The 21641-nt window shown below is 44.4% G+C and overlaps 1 protein-coding gene across 1 annotated transcript in view; it reads right to left on the reverse strand.

The window, feature by feature from the left end:
* The window catches only part of ARHGAP35 (Rho GTPase activating protein 35), a 126066-nt gene that overhangs the window by 71590 nt on the left and 32835 nt on the right, over positions 1 to 21641 (reverse strand). Inside the window, exon 2 of the mRNA XM_036416319.2 lies at positions 431 to 4303. Coding sequence (XP_036272212.1) covers positions 431 to 4111 — 3681 coding nt within the window. The 5' untranslated portion in view covers positions 4112 to 4303. The remainder of the gene's footprint in view (positions 1 to 430; positions 4304 to 21641) is intronic.

Genomic DNA, 21641 nt, shown 5'->3' on the forward strand with positions numbered 1-21641 from the left:
CAGTCAGGCTGTCTATTCAAGGTCCTAACTACTGAGAACACTATCAAAAACACTGCCTAGTTTTTTAAAAATATATATTTTTTTTTTTTCAGAGAGGAAGGGAGAGGGAGAGAGATAAAAACATCAATGACTGAGAATCATTGATCAGCTGCCTCCTGCATGCCCCTTACTAAGGACTGAACCAGCAGCGGCGGGGCATGTGCCATGACCAGGAATCAAAACGTGACATCTTGGTCCACAGGTCCAAGCTCAACCACTGAGCAACACCAGCCGGGCAACACTGCTTACTTTTATATGCTAAGTCAAACAAAGAGTAAACACACACACACAGACACATGCACAGATTTGTCCTTGAAAATTATCATCAGTAAAACCTCACCAAGATACTGTGCAATTACCTCTCTGACTCATTTCTAAACTGGTGTCTTACCTTAGTGTTCCTTCGCAGACTGCGAAGAATGTTTCTTCTCCTGGGGTCTTCATCTGCTTCGTATGGAATGACGGCATTGTCCCCTTTATAACCTTGAGATGCCTGGTCCTCCTCTTTCTTGCGGATGGGCCCCAGCTCGTCATCGCTCCCCACGCTGAAGCTGGTTCGGTAGCTGGCAAACCTGCCCAGGCGGCTGCACCTGGCCCTGTACAGCACCGGCTTGCTCACAATGGAGACTTTGCGGCCTCGCTCTAGGGAGCTGGTGTCCATTTCACTGTCGGAGCCGTTCCCGCTGCCGTTGGACTGGGCTTTGTTGATGTTCCGAATGGTGATGATCTTGCCTTGGGTGCTGTCGTGGGGCACGGAGTATATGTTTTCTTCTTCGTTCCTTGGCTTGACCACGGCATCCAGGGGCTCGGCGTAGTCAGAAGGATCGAAGCCATCCGGAGGCAGCCAGGTGCTCGAAGACAGGGACTTCCTCCGGCCGTCTCTGTGGCCTTGTTCTAAGTAAGACAGGTCCCCCTTGATTTCAAAGTGGACAGGCGGCTTTGGTTTGACTGGCGGAGGTACTTTGTTGTTCAGTTTACTCTCAAAGTTGCTCATGAATAAGGACAGCCCGTCGTTTCCCTCCAGTTCCATGGAGAGCTTAGAGTGGTCTTTGGACAGGGAGGGCAGCGATGGGTCTTCTCGAAATAGGCTGTACGAAGGGGGCTCGCCATCCTCTTCGGAGTCCTGCAGGTTGGAGTTGCAGAGCGGAGAGCCCGCCCGCGGGGAGCTGAACACCTCCTCCGTGGTGCTGCAGGCCTCGGCCGCGTTATCGTACATGTGAGTGGCCTCGATGATGTTCTTTTTCTCCACCACGTCTTTGAAGAACGGGTGGAAGAGCTCGAGTTTATGCTGGGGCTGGCTGCAGGGAATGCTTGTGAATCTGCCATCAATTTCTTGAGCGATCTCCTCCCCCTCGGTCAACTGTTCCCGACTTAGGTCATTGTCCAGGACATCGATAGCGCCGTCAGTGAGTGCGACCAGCTGAATGGGGATGATATCCTGCACTTCACAGAGAAAGGCACGTAACATAGCCAACGAGGCCTTACGTTTGGCTGAATAAAAAACTATGTACCCATGGACTAGGCGGCTTTTTCGGACGCTAAACGAGGAATGGTACGAAAGAATAGACAGTTCGATGCGCTTCTTGTGTAGCCCGATCGGTAGTTCAAGTAAAACAGAGTTGTTGCTCCCACAGTGGGAAGATTTACAGGTTTGGGACTGAAGGACAGGCAAGAGTATGTCGTCTGCGCTAAAAGGATCTCCACACATCAAGCACATGACAATCCGCAGGTCGACGTCAGCCAGGTCTTTGATGCTGGCAGTAGAACTGACCAGGTTCAAGTTACGCTTAGAGTCCAGGAGTCCTTTCAGAACTTGACTGATGTGCTTTTCGTTAATGTTGCGTCCGTAACTAATGCCGGCAGCAGCGGGGTCCACGAAGACACACTGAAGCTTGCTAGCAATCTGCTGACCCTGTTGTATTAAGCTGTGCAGGCTCTCCCCACTGGTGTCTCCTCTCTTGTTAACCAAAATCAGTGTCAGCGGGAGGTGGACTAAATGATTATCTCGCCTGCCAAGTGTGGACTCTCTACTCTTCTCTATACTCTCCACCACGTAGGACAGAGATTCCTTTGAATTGTAAAGGCAGAGGCATCCGTGGGGCTGAAACGTTGGCGTCTGGAAAGAGTTCACAGGAAGCCTGACATTACCTTCTATGGGCCTCAGGGAAAGCTCATACATTTTACCGTCTATCACATACTTGTCATCATTTGTACAAAGAGCTCGAATCTCATTGGCCAACTCTCGGGCAAGACCATCTTTGCCCAAGATCACCAAGTTGATTCTATCAATGTTGGGGTCAGAGAGTGAATTTTTCTGATTCCGGTCAGATGGCCGGATAAACCAAGAACTAATCAAGTGCTCGATCTTAGCGTCCACACAAGCCGGGCAGCTGGGGCACGTTTCTTTTGTGGGGTGGTACACGAAGTGAATGTGCTTCAGAATGAGGGCATCGCGCTCCGCCTGGAGCTTCTGTAATGCTTTGAACCGCTGCTCCTCCCCCAGAACATCCTGAATGACCCCCATCTTCTCCTTGCTGGGCTTTGCATCCAGCTCTAGCTCATAGAACAACTCTGAATACTCTACAAGCAGCTCCTGAAACTCTTCCTTTGCTCTGTCTATAATCTGCTTTTGGTGTTTCCCGTAGATGTCCATGTACACAGATTCTTCCAGCCACTGGTAGAAATCTTCGTTCATGATGAAACTCCGGGCCTCTTCCCACGGCTTTCCGGGAGTTATGAAAGGCGAGGTCTCCAGGTTTTCTTTAAATGCCCTTCTCATCTCGGCTCTTTTCCTCTCGTTGCGCAGTTTCTCTAAGTGGGCCTCATACAGCTGCTCGGCAGGGACCGTGTCCATTAAATCGAAGGGAATCCGCTCATTCTCCATGTTGTCGATGTGGCTGGTGGCATCCCACGGGGTCTCCTCAAGCACCACAAACCACTTCAAGAATTCTGGCTTGGTCTCCAAGAGCTTTTTGGCTTTTATGCAGCTGAGGTGGTCTATTTCATCTAGATTGGGGATAAGAGCTTCGAAAGCTAATGGCAGGGCTGCCAGGTACAGCTTCCTTCTGCGCTCGATATGCTCGTGCTTGAGGCGGTGGATGTGCTGGAGAAACAGCTTCCTGGCTTTCTGAGTCCCTTCCAGGTACACATAGTCCTGGTACTCGGGAGAGGCCTGCATCTTTCGGCTGACACTCAGCCAGTTCTCATTGTGGTTTTTCACAATGCGGCTCACTAGCCACTCGTATTTGTCCTTTGCCGTAGCTATCTGCTGACTCTGCTGCTTGAGAGCTTCAAAGTAAGGAATGATTTTCGTCTTTCCCCGACTCTTATCAATGAGCTGCACTAAGGTGCTGAAGGCCAAGTCCACGTTGACGTTGGATCGTGCAGAGGTCTCCACGACCTGGAGGTTCTTTTTGCTTAAGGCAAAAGTATGTGCATCTCTAATGTACCGCTCAACACCCTCGTCACACTTCGTCAGGACCACAACGATGGGCTTCTTTGTTTTTGCCAGCTGATTGTACAGATTGGTGACAAACTTGAGCTGGTCATCAAAGCTCCTATTCATGCCCCTGCTAACATCAATACCAAGAAGAAAACCATCGATTAGCAGCTTTCCATCTGACATTTGTTTCTGCTCAAAGTCCTGCTCCAGCCCCAGCTGGTCAGTGCAAAAGTACATGAGTTTCTCAGCTGATGCGAGCTTGGTGGCAGCAGCTCTCTTGATGTAGGGCTGGAGGGCCGTGCTTCGATGAGGTTGGAAAGTCTGGTCATCAATGAACTCGGTCTGCTCCACAATGTGCATCTTACATTCCACGCAATCCTCCAGGGATCGGGTAACTTCTCCCCAGTAGAGGAAGTGGTCATTGTTGACCACTCGCCCTCCGAAGTCACTGGTGCTGAGGACAGAGGTGTGGTCCAAGTGAAACTCATCAGCACTTGGGCGCACGAAGCGGTTGCACAGACAGGACTTCCCAATGCCGCACTGGCCCTTCTCCTTCTCGGTCCCAGACAATCCCACCACACTGATGTTGTAGGTGGGAATGCGGACATCTTGCTTTCTTGCCATCATCATCGTCGACACATCCTGCCACAATCAGCCACTTCCGAGATCAGATTAGTGTTTTCCAGTGGACCCGATGGCTTGCCAACATCATCAGCAGGGGCTGGCTGCCCATGCAGCGAAGTGTCAGGTCCTGTAGTGCTTGTGTACCAGTACAAGGTCAGTTTTTGCCACTTCTCATCACCAAATAGCCAGCATTTCTTCCTAGATGGAGAAAAAAAGAAAACCCATCAGTATCATCATTTTGGAATCAATTATAATCACTGAACTATAGCAGAAATCGATATTCTTATTCAATAAATACAGTAAACAACGAATGTTCCAGACCTAATGCTGGTTGAAGATGTAAGAGTGAATAAGAATGACATAAATGTACCCTCAGAGAGGAACAATGTCATCTAACAGAGGAAGACACATAGTAAGTAGCGTGCCACGCGCCAAAACAAGGGTTTGAGGGCTCCTTGGAAAAATTGCTGGTTCCAAGGATAGGATAGGATTGGTACAAGACGAGCCTGGAATATCTTGTCTGCAAGAAAGGAAGTACTAGAAAAAATGGTAGTATGCCTCATAAGGATACAGGAGCCAGTCAAAGGGGCTCCCACAGGTCAAATCTGAGACAATCTGAGCACTAAAATAAGTATATTAAGGAATTGTAAGCTACTGCAAAATAAAGAAACCTTCAGCTCATACTACTGGATCAGACAAGAATCATCACTTGATGCTAAATCTAGGGGAAACTTGGATGCGGCGCAGAGTATTTGTACGGAACTGAGGTGTCCTCTGAAAGGCTACTTACTACCTGGAGAGGGAAAATAAAAACAACAACACTGATTATACAGCGGAGAAACTGGGCAACACTTTGGGTAATGAAAATTATCATCACGAAAGAGGGCTAGAAGAACACATAAGCCTCAAATGTGATCCTCGGGGAGGATATATCACCATGCAGTACGATGGTCTAGAATCCATTACCTCATCCTAATGACAAGGAAACATCAGAAAAACACAAAATGAACTAGATTCTGTTTAAAAATGGGGAGGGGACACACCCTATACTTTTAAAAAAAAATAGCAACATAATTAACAAAGAATGGTTATGTAAACATTACAGATTAAGAGAGGCTTAAAAGAAACATCATAACTAAATGCAAATATCTGACCCTAGACTGAATTGTGCACCAGAGAGGAGTAAAGGGAGATACTATACAGGACCTTACTAGATCAATTAACAACACTGGACTATAACAGAATATTAAATAAGTTTACGTATGGAAATTTATGAAGTTGATTTAACATTGATGTGAGAGAACAGCCATGCTCTTAGGAAAAACACTCTGAAATATTTTTGGGGAAAAGGTCATAATGTATGTGACTGGCCCAGAAAAAAAACTCTCAGTAAATTTATACAGAGTAAGAATGCAAATGAGGTGGTAAAATATCAATAATAGATAAATTTTGGCAAAGTATATAGGATATTTCTTTGTGCTATTTAATTTTTGCAACTTTCTGCAAGTATGTAATTATTTCCAAATAAAGTTTTTTTATTTATTTTTAATATTTTTTTTATTGGTTTCAGGGAGGAAGGGAGAGAGATAGAAACATCAATGATTAGAAAGAATCATTGATCGGCTGCCTCCTGCACACCCATCACTGGGGACTGAGACCGCAACCTGGGCATGGGCCCTTGGCCAGAATCAAACCCAGGACCCTTTGGCCCACAGGTTGCCGCTCTATCCACTGAGCCAAACCAGCTAGAACATAAAAAAAATTTTAATGTGTGAATATGGGGTGGTTTCCCTGACAAGAACATAAGCTTGCCCGGCCAGTATGGCTCCGTGGTTGAGCACTGACCTAAAACCAGGAGGTCATGGTTCAATTCCGGCCAGGCATATGCCCAGGTTGCGGGCTCAATTCGATCCTCAGTGGGAGGTGTGCAGGAGGCAGCCAATCAATGATTCTCTCTCATCATTGATATTTTGCGCAAACGCTCGCTCGCTCTCTCTCTCTCTCTCTCTGTCTCTCTCTCTCTCTCTGTCTCTCTCTCCCCCTTCCTCTCTGAAACAATAAAAAATATATTAAAAAGAAAAAAGAACTAAGCTCTGTGAGGATAAGGCCCAACTATCTTGTTCATTTTTTTTTTTTTTTTTTTTTTTTTTTTTAATCCTCACCCGAGGATACTTTTCCACTGATTTTTAGACAATGGAAGAGAGGGAAGTCAGAGAAATATCTATGTTAGAGAAACATCGATTGGTTGCCTCCTGCATGCACCCTGACCAGGGCCCGGGCAAGGGAGGAGCCTACAAACAAGGCACATGTCCTTGACCGGAATCGAACTCGGGACGCTCTGGTCCACAGGCCGATGCTCTGTCCACTGAGCCAAACTGGCTAGGGCCTATCTTGTTCACTTCTGCATCCTCAGTCTATGACACAGTGCTTGACATAAATATTGAAAATATTTCTGAAAAAGTGAATAAGTGAATGACTATTAGAGCATATTAAAGTCTTCAAATCCAGCCTTTTAGATTTAGGAAAATCTTTGTGAAGGAAGTTCCATCTCAGGTGAGACCTGAAGTAGAGGGACTGAAACGTGCAGACACTCCTCTCTCACCAGAAAATGGATTGCCAGTGGGGGAACCGGCTGAAGCCAAGTGTGAGTGGGAAGAGATGGGAGAGATGCACTAGCTGGTGAGCAGGAGCCAGATCAAAGTATCTTCAAAGAGTTTAGGTTTTCCCCCTGAAGGTTGTGGAAGCACAAGCCTGTGGCTGAAAAGTGGCACTGCATAGGACAACAAAGTTTGAACAGATGAAGTTAAAAATGTTATGATGTCTTACAAATTCTTTAGAAACTTTCCAGCTGAAATAAGTCAAATGGGTATGTAGTCTTTGGCTGCCTCTACAGAAATGGTCTCTGACTACTGTTCATACGGCACTGCCATCTACTTACACGCATAAATAGGACTGCAACTGCTGAGCCTGCAACCAAACGAAGAGTCTCCTGAGAACAGCCGAAGAGGAGAACTTAAATAAACTGAGCCATTTTCTTTTGAGTCTCACTTAAGTCTGGTGGGTACCCAATATTTCCACAGCCTTCCTATGTTTTTGTGGCCTATCTCCCAAGAAATGTCACTGGAGGTCAGACCACCGAACTTCATTCTGAGACGGAGGGCAATGAATGGGAGAGCACAGCTGTCCCCTATGACGACTTCTTAGATCTTTCCAAAGCACCCGTATCTTCCTCTGATAACCCAGAAAGCCAAACCTCCTATGGAAACAAAACGTGGCTGGATATGGTATGTAAAAATTGTGACCATTTTAAAAAAAGAAATCTGAGCAATTGCGAGCAATGGCCTCCAGACAACCTTAGTGGCATGCTCCTAAAGAAGCTAAGTTCCAGACTCCAGCAGCATCCATGGGAGAGAGGAGACAAGACAAATCTTCCCTGTCTCCTTCCTCTTCTCCCTCCCTATCCCCATCCCCCTAGGGAATTGTTTATAGGTAAAATTACAAGACGTTTATGAATATCTCATTAAAGTATGTTTACACACATCCTCTGAAATACCTGCAAAGGAAAGCTGGGGAATCTAAGTGCTTTGCACATTACTCTGCAGTGCACATACACAATTTTGTTTCAACCCTGGAGGCCTGGGTGTTAAAGCAGAGACTCAGAAGGGAATGTTGATGAAGGTTTCAAGGGTGCTGCTCCCAATACGGGCCCTTCTCTACCAACTCCTCATCCCAGGACCTGGCAGGACGCAAGGCCACCCACTGGACCAATCCTGAAACACAACTTGGTTACACAGGCCCTACTTCAAGTGACTCCGCATGCACCTGGCAAACCAGTCCACGTGTTCTGTGTAAAGTGGGCCAACTAATCTCCCCACAGAAATCTGAGGAAAACACACCCTCATCTGCTCTTAAACAGCAAGAAAGAAAGATATTGTCTCAATTTTGAACTATTATCCATTCAATAACTGCTTAGTTACAATTTTTTAATGGCATGTTACTTTATTTAGTCTGTTATCTGAAGGAAGCTAAAGAAAATAACATTCTCAACTCAAGAATGTAGCAACTGATATTTTAAACCTATAATGCTAACTAACTTTTAAAGAGCCACACCAAAAAAAAAGAAAAAGACAAGTAAAAGCTGGCATGGGAGTGGTTAATTTTGGACACCTGGTAACTTTCCACTTGTTGGAAACCTAATAGGTTTCCTGGTATAAGTACGCTCTTCTTACACGTCTGTCTTTGATGTCTGGATAATGCAGTTTTACTAGTTCCTCAATTGGACCGAATTACACAATAAACAAAGACTGTTATAAATCTAAAGACGTCTTAAACACTTGGTTTAAAGGAAATAACCTTAAGTGCTTGGTCACAAACACATTCAACTTTTCTAAGAGGTGGATAAAAAAAAAATTAGCTGAGTCACTAAATTTAATGATCTGAAGGCCACAAAGAAAGAGAAAGTAGAAGACAACGCATGTCTTTAATTTTAATCTGATGGGAACTGGTATTCTTAGTTGGCAACTAAGTTTCCCAAACAGCAAAATCTGAATGTCCATTCTAATAATCTGCCAACACTAATCCTTTTAAAACCGAAGAGTTACCGCAGAGGGGGCAAAATATTCTTTAATACAGTAACTCCTTGTATTTTTCAGCTTTATTTACAGAGCCACTTGTATCAGAAAAATAAAAAACTCAGAACATAACAGTTAATTTTATGCCAACTACTTCAGAAAGAAAAATAATTCTAGAGTACTTTCAATTCTTTGTCACAAATATATATCATGAAAACATACTACACACATATAAGAGCTTTTTAGAACCTGTCACCAGATTCCCAGAGTTGTTTATTTGATGTGTTTAATAAACCAAGACACCAATTCCCCACAGGGCGCCTCAACTGGAAGGCAGGAGGAGGGTGTGGTGTGTTTTTTGTTTGTTTGTTTGTTTGTTTGTTTTTAAGGAGGGTGTTTTTTAACACCTCAACACGACACCTAGGGCAAGAAGTGGTAACATCCCTAAGATAGTACACATGTCACAGGACAGAAATGCTGTGATCCAGCATTACTATGGCCGCTGTAGGCATATATATTGTCAACAGCTCTATCAGTGTTTCACCCTCTACAACCCCATGCCCACCACCCAGCCCAAGAGGAAATATTTCTGGGTTCTGTGATCTGGACTGCTCCATGACACACACACAGGTCCACCACCGTTATCCTTAACCAAACTTCCATCTCTCTATGAGCATGGTCAACAAATTCTGAAAATGCATTTATTTCCAAACAACATATATAGAGCACCACCAAACTAATGATATTATAGTGTAATATATAATACTACATAGTATTATATGATAATAATAAGTATTTGTAAACAAAATATAAACATTAGAAATAAAATATAATTATAGTTATATAATTGTATATTACATAATAATATTATAAGAAATAATTTCATAGGGAGCTGTTAGCAAAGGGAAGAAAATATTGTTACCACAATTTTTTTTATTAATCCTCACACAAGGATTTTTTGAGAGGGGGCCATTGATGTGAGAGAAACACATCAATTAGCCGCTCCAATGTTGGGGCTGGGAAACGAACCTGAAACCCAAGTATGTCCCCTTAACGGGGATTGGAACCCAAGATCCTTTAATGTGTGGGCTGGTGCTCTAACCACTGAGCCACCGCGAGGACAATAATACCTTACGTTTCTGAATGGGTTTTCAAAGCTATGAATTACCCTCAGCAGGTGGTTAAATGTTCGCAGTAGGTTGACACGTGATAAGATTCAGAGCTACAGAAGAAAAGGAAGGGCTCTAACTAGGAAACATTTTCCCTGTAAGAGACTCCTGAAGGAGAATTTTCTAGGCGAATTTATTTTCCAAATGAGCCAGGAAGGATTGAATATAAAAGCTCAAGTAAGAGGAGTACACTACTCTGTGGTGTACTGAACCGCTCAATTTATAAAGCAAAATATTCTCTGAAGTCCCAACATTTTCATTTTCATATCAATAAACATTAAAGTAAATTTTCTTAAGGTTTTTGTTTTTCCTTTAAAAGTGTTAGACACATTAGAAAAGAAAATTTGGAAGTGGAGTGCAAGGTCCTTAGTCATCCAATTCATACTCTGTGAAATCCAGATGAATTTATAAAACCTTTGAGAGAGTGATGTGCACAAGTGACATTTTAGGGTAAATAGAAAAGATCATCTTTATGAACCTAACCCCTGTAGTCTTCATTTCCTCTGTGTGACTTCTGTGAGGCAATGCCCTTATTCTGTTTATCTCTTCACCACATGAGAAGTGTCTTATGAAGAACATCACACTCAACAAACTCTACTACTGAACAGAAGAGAACTGATGACCCGAGAGCAGCTGAATCTTCTTCCTTCCTTCACGATATTTTAAAGGATTCCAGCATTTTTGGATTATTCTAGTCTCTAATCTTTAGAATTGAGAACTGAGCTGCCCATCAACCAAATCAAAAACAGATTTATAGAGCTAAGATGATGTGTTGAAACAAAGAATGAATGGGACACTATACTTGCTAATGAGAATCTTATAATGTACTTGAGATATAATACTTTTATTTAAAAATAACTAAACCACAAGACAACAGATGGCATAGACCACTTCCTGGGGCCCAGAGAAAGGAAGGGATTCAGCTCTAGGTGGTTGGGAAGGCATTGGACAGAACTGAAGTAAAATGAGAATTGGCACATAAAAGACTGGCAGGGCTTGGAGAGATGGCCCGAGTCTAAAAACGTGAAAGGGCATGAATAATGGTGACCAAAATGGAAAAGCAACAGATATGTTTTGGGACAGACTAACTGAAATAGTTTTCATGCATGGGAGGTAGATGAGAAGGGCAGCCAGGGCTCAGACTATGAGAAGACTGTACTGTTACCTGTGAGAATTGAAAATGAAAATAATCTTTTATCCCACCAGTGTTATTTACTGTATTAACCCTGCTATCTCAACTCTTCACCCAACAAATCAAAAGTCTAAAAGATGGATCATTTTACATGAAAGCTCTAGCCCTAGCCAGTTTGGCTCAGTGGATAGAGCATAGGCCTTTGGACTGAAGGGTCTTTCCCGGGTTCAATCCAGTCAAGGGGACATGCCGGGGTTGCAGGCTCGATTCTCAGTAGGGGGCAGCTGAGCAATGATTCTCTCTCATCATTGATGCTTCTTACTCTTCCTCTCCCTTCCTCTCTGAAATCAATAAAAATATATTTTTTTAAAAAGAAAGCTCCAGCCAGGACCGGTTTGGCTCAGTGGCTAGAGCGTCGGCCTGTGGACTGAAAGGTCCCGGGTTCGATTTTGGTCAAGGGCATGTACCTTGATTGCGGGCACATCCCCAGTAGGGGGTGTACAAGAGGCAGCTGATTGATGATTCTCTCTCATCGATGTTTCTAACTTTCTATCCCTCTCTCTTCCTCTCTGTGAAAAATCAATAAAAAATATATTTTTTAAAAAAGAAAGCTCCATTTGAACATGGCAGTTTCATTTTTACCTTCTAGTCCAATGCAAATTAAAATAACAACACGGGGAGTGGGGCAGAAAACCATGGATTCACAAAGGAAGCAGGCACGCCTCCTTCTGTTTAGTGTGGGAGGGAAGCTTTGCTCATAGCCCCGGATCTCACTCTACCCCTAGGGCTCGGGTCACAGGAAATCTCTGAAATGGGTCAGATGGATCTCTGGAAAGACTGAGTTAAGTGTTGAACCATCTGGAATTGAAACATGGAATCTCACACAACAGATGGGCTATTCTTGGACACTGGGTATACGTGTGCATTCAGCTCTCACTATACCTTCTGCCAACTCACTGGACAGCACTCTCCAGAGAGCCCAATGAGGCAAACACAAGGGCTCAAAAACAATTTTCAAGGACTGATAACTGATAACTCAGGTGTTTAGTTTGAAAATAATCTGACATAGTTTTTAAAATATTTTTTGTTGTTGTTAATCCTCACCTGAAGACATTTTTTCCATTGATTTTTAGAGAGAGTGAAAGAGAGGGAGAGAGGAGAGAAAGGAGAGAAACGATCAGCTGCCTCCCTCATGTGCCCTGACCAGGCCGGGAATGAACCGCAATGCAGGTATGTGCCCTTGACTGGAAACTGAACCTGCGACCCTTTGGTGGGCGGGCTGACACTCTAACCACTGAGAAACACCAGCCAGGGCGTGGCTTACAGTTAGTTTTTTAAAAAGCGACTAGAAAGGAGTCTGACTCTTTTTTACATGCCATTTGTCATTTTTGCAAATGTCATTTGCTGCTCCTTGGGATTCATTTGCCCCTGTCCCCAAGCCCTGGAAAGTCACCCCTGAATTCCAGCACAGAAAAACAACTGCAGCTCTCTTACACCTGAGCCAGCCCCACGGAACAAAGCAGACAGCCCCCTCCACCCTGACACAGTTCTCAGGCTCTGAGGTGTGCGGACTTCACAAGCGGGTCCGAAGAAATAACCTCTAAGCCAGGTTATTCACAGCATGAAACCAAATTCCCCAGGTGAATGAAGGGGGCTGCTCGCAGGAAAGCACTTCCTTGAACTTTATCCTCACCAGCTTTCTGTCAGGTAGCTCTGGGGTTCTAATCAAGCTATCTGATCAAAGCAACCAGACACAAGGATAAAACCAAAGGCTGAGAAACCTTTCTCACTGCTGCAGCACAATTTCTCCGGGTTACCTATATTAAGAAAAACAACAAGGAAACAGGATTTCTGATAAGCTGTAAAAATATTCCACAACAAAGAAAGTGCAACACCGAAGCCAATTTGAAATTGAAGGCACTCCAATAAACCTCAGACTCACACGCTGTGTACCATTAATACTGTGAGCTAAGATTCTTACCAAACCAAGATACAAAAACACAGCGGGCCCCAGTCAGTTTGCCTCAGTGGATAGAGCGTCTGCCCATGGACTGAAGGGTCCCAGGTTCGATTCCAGCCAAGAGCACATACCTCAGTTGCAGGCTTGACCCCCTGGTCCTGGTAGGGGCCCATGCAGGAGGCAACCAATTGATGTGTCTCTCTCATATCAAGGTTCCTCCCTTTCTCTCTCTCTCCCTTCCTTCCACTCTCTCTACAAACTAATGGAAAAAGTGTGAGGATTAAAAAAAGAAAGAAACATAGCTAGGTCTTACCTTTGAATTTCCTGGTATTCAGACCAATTTTATATTGATTTTTGAAATGGTAAAGAAAACATAAAATTATATCAGCTGTTATTTCTGAGCACTTATGACCTACTCATTTTTTTTAACTTTTCAGTAGAAAAATAGTTCTTTTTGAAAGAATGTTCACCATAAAAATTTCTCTGAATACGCAAGAGTGGCGGCACAGTCCAGATAAATGTGCTTTGCAGAGGATAGCACGGAAGAAACAGGCATTTCTGTCAACTGGGAAAAATAGGTCAGATTATTTTTAAGTCCAACAGTAAGCCTTATTATTCTAATCCCCAATGGCATTCTAAGATGGCATGAGGATTCCAGCCTGTTATTTCTAGTTATTCCTCATGACTCATTTGCATTATTCTATAAATTATCAGTTCTAAAACAGGCAACTATCTATACTAATAAAAGGGTAATATGCTAGTTAGACCAGACATCTTCTGGGCATCCATCCAGACGGCCTTCCAGACAAAGCCATGGTGGGGGGCCGAGGCAGAAGTGGTTAGGAGTGACCAGGCCAGCAGGGGAAGGCAGTTGGGGGGGGAGAGGGCCAGGCCAGCAGGCGGAGGCGGTTAGGGGCGATCAGGCAGGGAGTGGAGCAGTTAGGGGCGATCAGGCAGGCAGGGGAGCAGTTAGGAATAATCAGGCAGGCAAGCAAGCGAGTGATTAGGAGCCAGCAGTCCAGGATTATGAGGGGGATGTCCAGGATGGAGAGGGTACAGGCTGGGCTGGGGGACCCCTCCACCTGTGCACGAATTTTGTGCCCCTGGCCTCTGGTCCCATATAATAAAAGCCTAATATTCTATGTGTCTGGTCATTCAGTTGGCCATTCAACCAATCAAAGCGTAATATGCTAGTGATATGCAAAGGCTGCTCAATTGCTCACTATGATGTGCACTGACTACTAGGGGGCAGACAGTTGACTGGTTGACTAGTTGCTAGGATGTGCACCGACCACCAGGGGGCAGAGGCTCCAACTGGTAGGTTAGCTTGATGCTGGGGTCTGGCAGATTGGGACTGAGCAAAACGAGCTAGACATGCCCTGGAGCCCTCCTGTGGTCCCTCCCTGCCTGGCCAACCTTCCACATCCCTCCCCAGCTCCGATTGTGCACCAGTGGGGTCCCTCAGCCTGGCCTGCACCCTCTTGCAATATGGGACCCCTTGGGGGATGTCAGAGAGCCAGTTTTGGCCCAACAATGGAAGACCAGTTGCTATAACATGCACTGACCACCAGGGGGCAGACACTCCACTCAGGAGCTGTCCCTTGGTGGTCAGTGCACTCCCATAGGGGGAGCGCTGCTCAGCCAGAAGCCGGACTCATGGCTGGTGAGCGCAGCAGCACTAAGGATATTCCTGTGGGGAGCGGGCCTAAGCCATCAGTTGGACATCCCCCAAGGGCTCCCAGACTGCAAAGGGTGCGGGCCAGGCTGAGGGACACCCCCACAAGTGCACAAGTTTCATACACAGGACCTCTAGAAAGTAATAAAAGTGATGTCACCTGTATTAGTGATAAGAATAATGGTTATACAGACACAAAACAAAGGCAACTTCTAAATCCAGCAAATTTTAGTAGGGAACAATTTGGGCCCATAGATTAAAGAACTAATTCAGGATTCACACAAGCCAAATCAATACTCAGCTTCCTCCTTTCTATTTTCTGGCCTCCACGTTTACTTACACACTTACCTTGCTTTAAGTGAATTTAAAAACGAAAGTCTGAGAGAAATGAAAAAAAAGAAGAAAAAAAGAATACAGAACACGAAAAGGGACCTAAATTATGCCTTAGGTCTAATTAATCATATGAGAAAATCTGCAAATTGAGGTATAACTGAGGAGATGAATATATGTTAATATATCTAACTAGATTAACAAGCTAGATTTTTTTGGATGAAATGATGGTATACATAGGCACTATTAACAAAGTTATTATGAAAAATATTTCTTAATAAAATATCACCTTGATTTTTTAAAAATACTGTTATTGATTTGAGAGGAAGAGAAACATAGATGAGAGAGAAATTTCGGATGAGATGGGATGCCTCTTGCATGCCCCCCAACTAGGGATCGAGCCCACAACCCGGGAATGTGCCCTGGTGCAAGGGTTGATGCTTAGCCACTGAGCCATGCTGGCTGGCTGATCATCTCGATGTTTTAGAAACGTATTTCAGGTTCCTACTGTGAGGCTAGGAAAGGAGGTATGATAAAAAGAACACCAGTGGTGTTTGCCTTCTATTTTTTTGACTTAGGTTGGTTACATGAGTTTTTCCCTCACAAGTTTTCATACTGTACATGCGTTATACACTTTATAGTTTTTTAAAAGGGTAGAATTCAGAAAAATGACGAAACCCGAGCTCACACGCAGAGCTAGCCGGCAGAGCTGGGATTTGAACGTGGCCTCTCACCTTCCAGGGACCACCCACAGAGATCCACTCTTCTCCTTTCCACACGAGGCCTCTGCCTGGGGTCTTATCCAAAAGGGACTCTAACCCTCCCGGGAACAGTGAGAAGAACACTGAAAAGCAATGCCTGGCCCGGATGTAACTCAGTTTTTCAGGCATCAGACCTTCCAGCCTTAAAACAGTAATTCAATTTGATCTGTTTTATATACTGGGATCCCACATAAAAAGAAAAAAAAATTATAAAAAAATTTTAAAAAAGGAAAAATAAAAATAAATTTTAATCTATAGTTTTAAAAGCTCAAAAATGTCATGGTTCAAAAAGCCGTTTAATAGTAAGGCATTTGGTGATCTGATTCCTAAGATTCTGCCAAGAGACAAGAGTCAAATAGAGCCTCCTTGCCTGTCCCCAGACTCTTCTCCCCTCATTCAGGAAACTTGCCCAGATCAGTGCCTGCTGAGACAGAAAGGAAATGACTCAGCAAGTGAGAGATGGAGCGTGGTCCAGAGCCTAGGTCCCCTGGCACCACCACCAGCCATTCACCCTCCACTGTGGTCCTCCCACTCTATCATGCTGTCTGGCCGGACCACTGAAAAAGGGAGCAGAAGGCAGGTGCAGAGGGAGAGGCTGGGGACAAATCTGTGGACAGCCCTGTCACACTTTATAGAGTCTGGACTTTATCATCTGAGAAACCCTCCAAGATGGATTCTGAGCAAGAATAGCATAGTCAGGTCTGGGCTGAGAAGGGGACTTCTGAAAGTTACCCTTGTGTTCTCACCCTCCCTCCTGCTATTTTATTTTTTAAATATATTTTATTGTAATTGATTTCAGAGAGGAAGAGAGAGGGAGAGAGAGATAGAAACATCAGCGATAAGAATCACTCATCAGCTGCCTCCTACCAGGGATTGAGCCCGCAACCCAGAAATCAAACCATGGCCTCCTGGTTCATAGGTCGACGCTCTACCACTGAGCCACACTGGCTGGGCTGTCGGCTATTTTATGCTCACCCCACTCAGTAAATGTTTCCCACGCAAAGGTTACTTCAAACCTGCTCATAATGAGCACCATGAGAAACAACTGCGTACGATGGAAGCACTGACACGGTGGTGGTGTAAAACACCCTCTGAAAGCCCTGTCAGGGCCCCATCTTTTGTAATTTAGCGGCAGCTCACCGGAAACGCCGGAGAGCAGATTCTTTCTGACTGTGCTCAAGGCCATAATTTCCTTCCCATACTTAAATGGATGACCCTGTGTCTTACAGTCAGGGGAGTCTGCCAAGGGGAAAGGGCAGATAAATAAGAAGCAAAATCTGAAGAAAATGGGTCCATTGGAAAAAAAATTCCTAAGATTCTTCTTGGAATTAACACCTAACAGAACCTGCAGATGAACTGCTCTGCGGCCTCTTGAAGGCGGAGCGGAGGGAGCTGGCAGCAGCTCCTTCAGGGACAGATGTGAAGCTGGAGAGAGCGAGGCTGCTGTCAGACTGGTGCTCTGGCTAGGCCTCTCCCCCACCTCCCCCATCCGGGCAGAGAGGATAAATTAGCCAAGACCCTAGAATCCAGATGACTGGGAAGGTGACAAAAGGGAGTGACATTCAGCCAGTACCATTTATTACAGCTGCAACCCACACCGTATGCATATGTTCATGAACTTCTGCTCTATGTTCTATATAATACCTATCTACCACCCACTACTTCAAGATAAATTTCAAGCTATACAAGTACCATGTCCTGCTGAGGAATCCAAAAATAACTAAGGAACACTTGCGATCATATAAGGAATTTAGAACAAATGGCATTTTCTATAAAATGCTAGCTTCATGATTTTCCCTACGATAACAGACCAAAATAGAAACCAGTTCTTCCTTTCTTATCAACCACCATTCCTTGAAAGTTCTTGGCCAGTAATGTTCATGGAGATCAGAGTTAACTTCTTACCACTACACTGTGGCCCTCAGACTTCGAAGGAAAACAGGTCTAGCCTCCTCTTTCATGACAGCTAGAGGAAACCTACGAGAGGAAGTCACCTGGACCTTGTGTGTTTGGCTGCTATTCAGGGTTCAGATGATCAAAAATACACTCTCATTAGGATAGAACATACCTTTCTCAGTCACATATGCACAGAATGCCCCCACTGTTTCATCCCAACATAAACCCACGGAGTGTTTTCCTCAGTGACCTCTCCTCTCATTATTTCCCTCGTCACACATGGCCCTGAGTACTTCTCACAGCTGCTTTCTTTCAAAAAGTCTTAAAATCGATGTACAAGAAAGAGCTGCTAATTTCTAACGCAGAATGAGATAGTAAAGTAAACCACCATTATTAAACCTTATCAGCAGACTGACTTGGACCATCCACAGCATCAACTATTTAAAAATCTTAAATGAAAACCTTTCTAGCAGGGCTAATGGGACTACTACACTGTGTGTGTGTGTGGGGGGGGGGGGGATTGGTGATGAACAGAGGTTGTTCAATCCAGCTCCATTTCTTCAACTCAGACCACTCACCTGCTCCTGCATTCATCTGTAATTTTGACTTTCTGCTCAGAAAACCGCTATGTAAGGAAGTTGGGTTTAATTTTGCTATCCCTAACAGGACAATCCCTCTAGCTACCCTCAAGAGCACAGGCGTCACCATGTAAACGTGTATCACTTGTTTACACCAAAATGGCATCAAACACACCGCCCCTCAGTCTTCATTAAAGACATCTGGTTACACAGTAGGATGAAGAGATGATACACACTCCCCTGGGCCCCTTCTGCCCAGTGAAGGATCATTCACAGCCCTAGCCTGCAGACCAAAGGTCTCGGGTTCAATTCTGTCAAGGGCACGTACCTTGGTTGCAGGCTCCTCCCCAGCCCAAGCCCTGGTTGGCTCGTGCAGGAGGCAACCAATTGATAGGTTTCTCTCACATCGATGTTTTTCTGTCTTTCCCCCTCCCTAAAAAACCAATGGAAAATTATCCCCAGGTGAGGATTAACAAAAAAAAAACAAAAAGAAAAAAAAGCAGCAGCAGCAGCAGCAGCATATATAATAGATTAAGGTGGGGTTTCTCTCACTGTTGGTTGCTTTTTCTTTATTGAGAGGGTGTAATAACTTGTTGGCCTTTGAATTTATATATTCCTCCACTGTCTTATTTATTTATTTATTTGTAATATATATTTTATTGATTTTTTACAGAGAGTAGGAGAGAGTGATAGAGAGCCAGAAACGTTGATGAGAGAGAAACATCGACCAGCTGCCTCCTGCACACCCCCCACTCGGGATGTGCCTGCAACCAAGGAACATGCCCTTGACCGGAATCGAACCCGGGACCCTTCAGTCCACAGACCGACGACGCTCTACCACTGAGCCAAACTTGTTTCGGCTCCACTGTCTTATTTAAAACATAAGAGTGAGCCATTTCAAAGATGGCGATTAAAATCTATGTACCATGGCTTGTCAACTCTTAAATACACTAGAGGCCTGTGCACAAAATTTGTGCACTTGTTGGGGGGGTCCCCTTCAGCCCAGCTTGCACCCTCTCACAGTCCAGGAGCCCCAAGATCAATCACCAAAGGGAGACCTTGCCCACCCACTGCAGCCCACTGGTCAGTGGCCTGGGCCTCCCTCGGCTGGGCGATGGCTAGGTCCCCAACCAATTGCATCACAGCCTCCTTGGCTGGCCTGGCGCCAGAGGGGGTCATAGCATGATTGTCCAGAAGGAAGGTCGTTCTGCTGTCCAGCCATTTGGTCGATTTGCATATTATGCTTTTATTATTATAGATGAATTCAAAAATCTTAAGCTACTGAACTCCATCTTCTAGATTGAGTAACAACAAAGCTCAGCTCAACCAGCTGAATCATGACAGCTAAAAGCCTAGTCAAGAGCAATCAAAAGGCAACTGAGCTTAAAAGCCGTGTGTCCACATTCCACACTTAAGGGTGCAGTGAGCAGATGGCGTGGACGGAGCTAGCTGTGTTTGATACAGCCTTCTCACAACCCTGCTCCAAAATCCCTACTCCTACAGGCGCAAACCCCACTCTATAATCTAGTACAGTAAGACCAGTGTTGTCTGGAGTCACAAAGTTTTATATATGCTTGCTTCTAATTAAAGACCGTTCAATTTTAAGGACTTAATAAAAAGGCCATAAACCTGTATCATTCCACAAGAATGCCAAGAATGCTAAGTACCCAACTAATATTCTTCCAAAGTGACCTTTATTAAGGTTGCCTTTGCTACTTTTCCAACTAACATGTCAGGAGGCAGAACCATTCCTCCTATCACAGGCTCCTCAACTCTATTTTAAAAAGCAAAGCCCAGCCAAGACCGGTTTGGCTCAATGGATAGAGCGTTGGCTTGGGGACTGAAGGGTCCCGGGTTCAATTCTGGTCAAGGGCATGTACCTTGATTGCGGGCATATCCCCAGTATGGGGGTGTGCAAGAGGCAGCTGATCGATGACTCTCTCTCATCGATGTTTCTAACTCTCTTATCTCTCTCTCTTCCTCTGTACAAAATCAATAAAATATATTTTTTAAAAATCATAAAGAAAAGAAAAAAAAAAAGCAAAGCCCACTGAAAAGGCCTTCTTCCCATAACCAAAGCAACCCAAATTCCGACAGCGAAAAGTACTAGTACAAACAGTCTCAAAAATGGCAAAATCAAAGTTTAAAAAGCCACTTACAGTGCCAGGAAATGATTCAGAAGAACTCTGAGAAAGGTAATATTAACATTTTAGTGGTAGAACACCTGGAGAGCAGCCAAGAGGTCTGGACTTTCTCCCTAACTAGGTCATTAAAGCTTATGGGGGCAGGGAGGCACTCAGATACAAACTAGTTAAATGGCATCTCACAGCCAAGCTATCTTGACAGCTTTCATCCGTTAGCAGGATCACTAAACAATGATGTCCTTCAAGGAGACAGGTAGGTCTCCTGGGGCTAATGATAACCTAAGCCCATGCAATTATAACCAGCCTGATAACAATCAATTCCTGCCCTTGGAAAGGACTCTCAAATTCAATGGCTGAGAAAGCAGCAAATCTGCTGCTGGGGAAGCAGATCACCTGGACCCCAACAGCCTCCTGTGCTCCTTCCTATGTCTACTTTCCCCTGCAATCTATCCTCTGCAGAACAGCAAGTTAGCATTTTAAAGTACAGATATGATCTTGTCAATCCCCTGCTTACAACCCCTGAGAGCTTCCCCCCATCCCTCTACTAAAACCCCAAATTCTCACACGTCCCCATGTGATCACATCTCCACCATTGTTTTTCTAACCACTGTGGCCTTCCCTCAGTTCTCTGGGTGTCCCACTCATTTATTCTCATTCAGTGGAAAGTTGTTTTTGTAAACTACCTACAATTGTGCCAGGCACTACACCAGGCAGAGAGCTCACAATCTAACAAGGGGCAACAACTAAAAAAGAGGTGAGGGGATCGGTAATATGAGAATCTGGAAGGAGAGTCTTCCAGGCAGAGTAAAGAGCAACTGGCAAAGGCTCTAACCCGAATAATTCTTCCTTTAATGTGTTTGTATTTTGTTTGTTTTTTATTTCAGAGAAGGGAGAAGAGAGAGAATCATTGATTGGCTGCTTCCTGAACGCCCCCTACAGGGGATGGATCGAGCCTGCAATCAAAACATGTGCCCTGACCGGGAATCAAACCATGACCTCCCGGTCGACGTCAACCACTGAACCACGCCATGTAGGCAATGTGTTTCTTGTTTAATTGTTAATTCCATCCTACCTCAGCACCAAACATAGTACCTGGCTCAATAATTACCTGCTAAATGAGCAAAGTGAATTTGTGTCTAAAGAAAAAGCTAAAAAGGTGTCTCCAAATAATAAGTGTTGTCTCAAGTTATCTAGGCTCCTGCAAAGATTACACAGGTTTCAGATTTGTTAATACAGTGTATGATCAAAGTGAATTTAGTGCTACTTCAAGAGAGATCCTGACAATATCATGATGAGTCTTAGTTGCCAGGACATCAGCCC

The sequence above is a fragment of the Pipistrellus kuhlii genome, unplaced genomic scaffold (assembly GCF_014108245.1).
Source record: "Pipistrellus kuhlii isolate mPipKuh1 unplaced genomic scaffold, mPipKuh1.p scaffold_m20_p_55, whole genome shotgun sequence".
NCBI lineage: Eukaryota > Metazoa > Chordata > Mammalia > Chiroptera > Vespertilionidae > Pipistrellus > Pipistrellus kuhlii.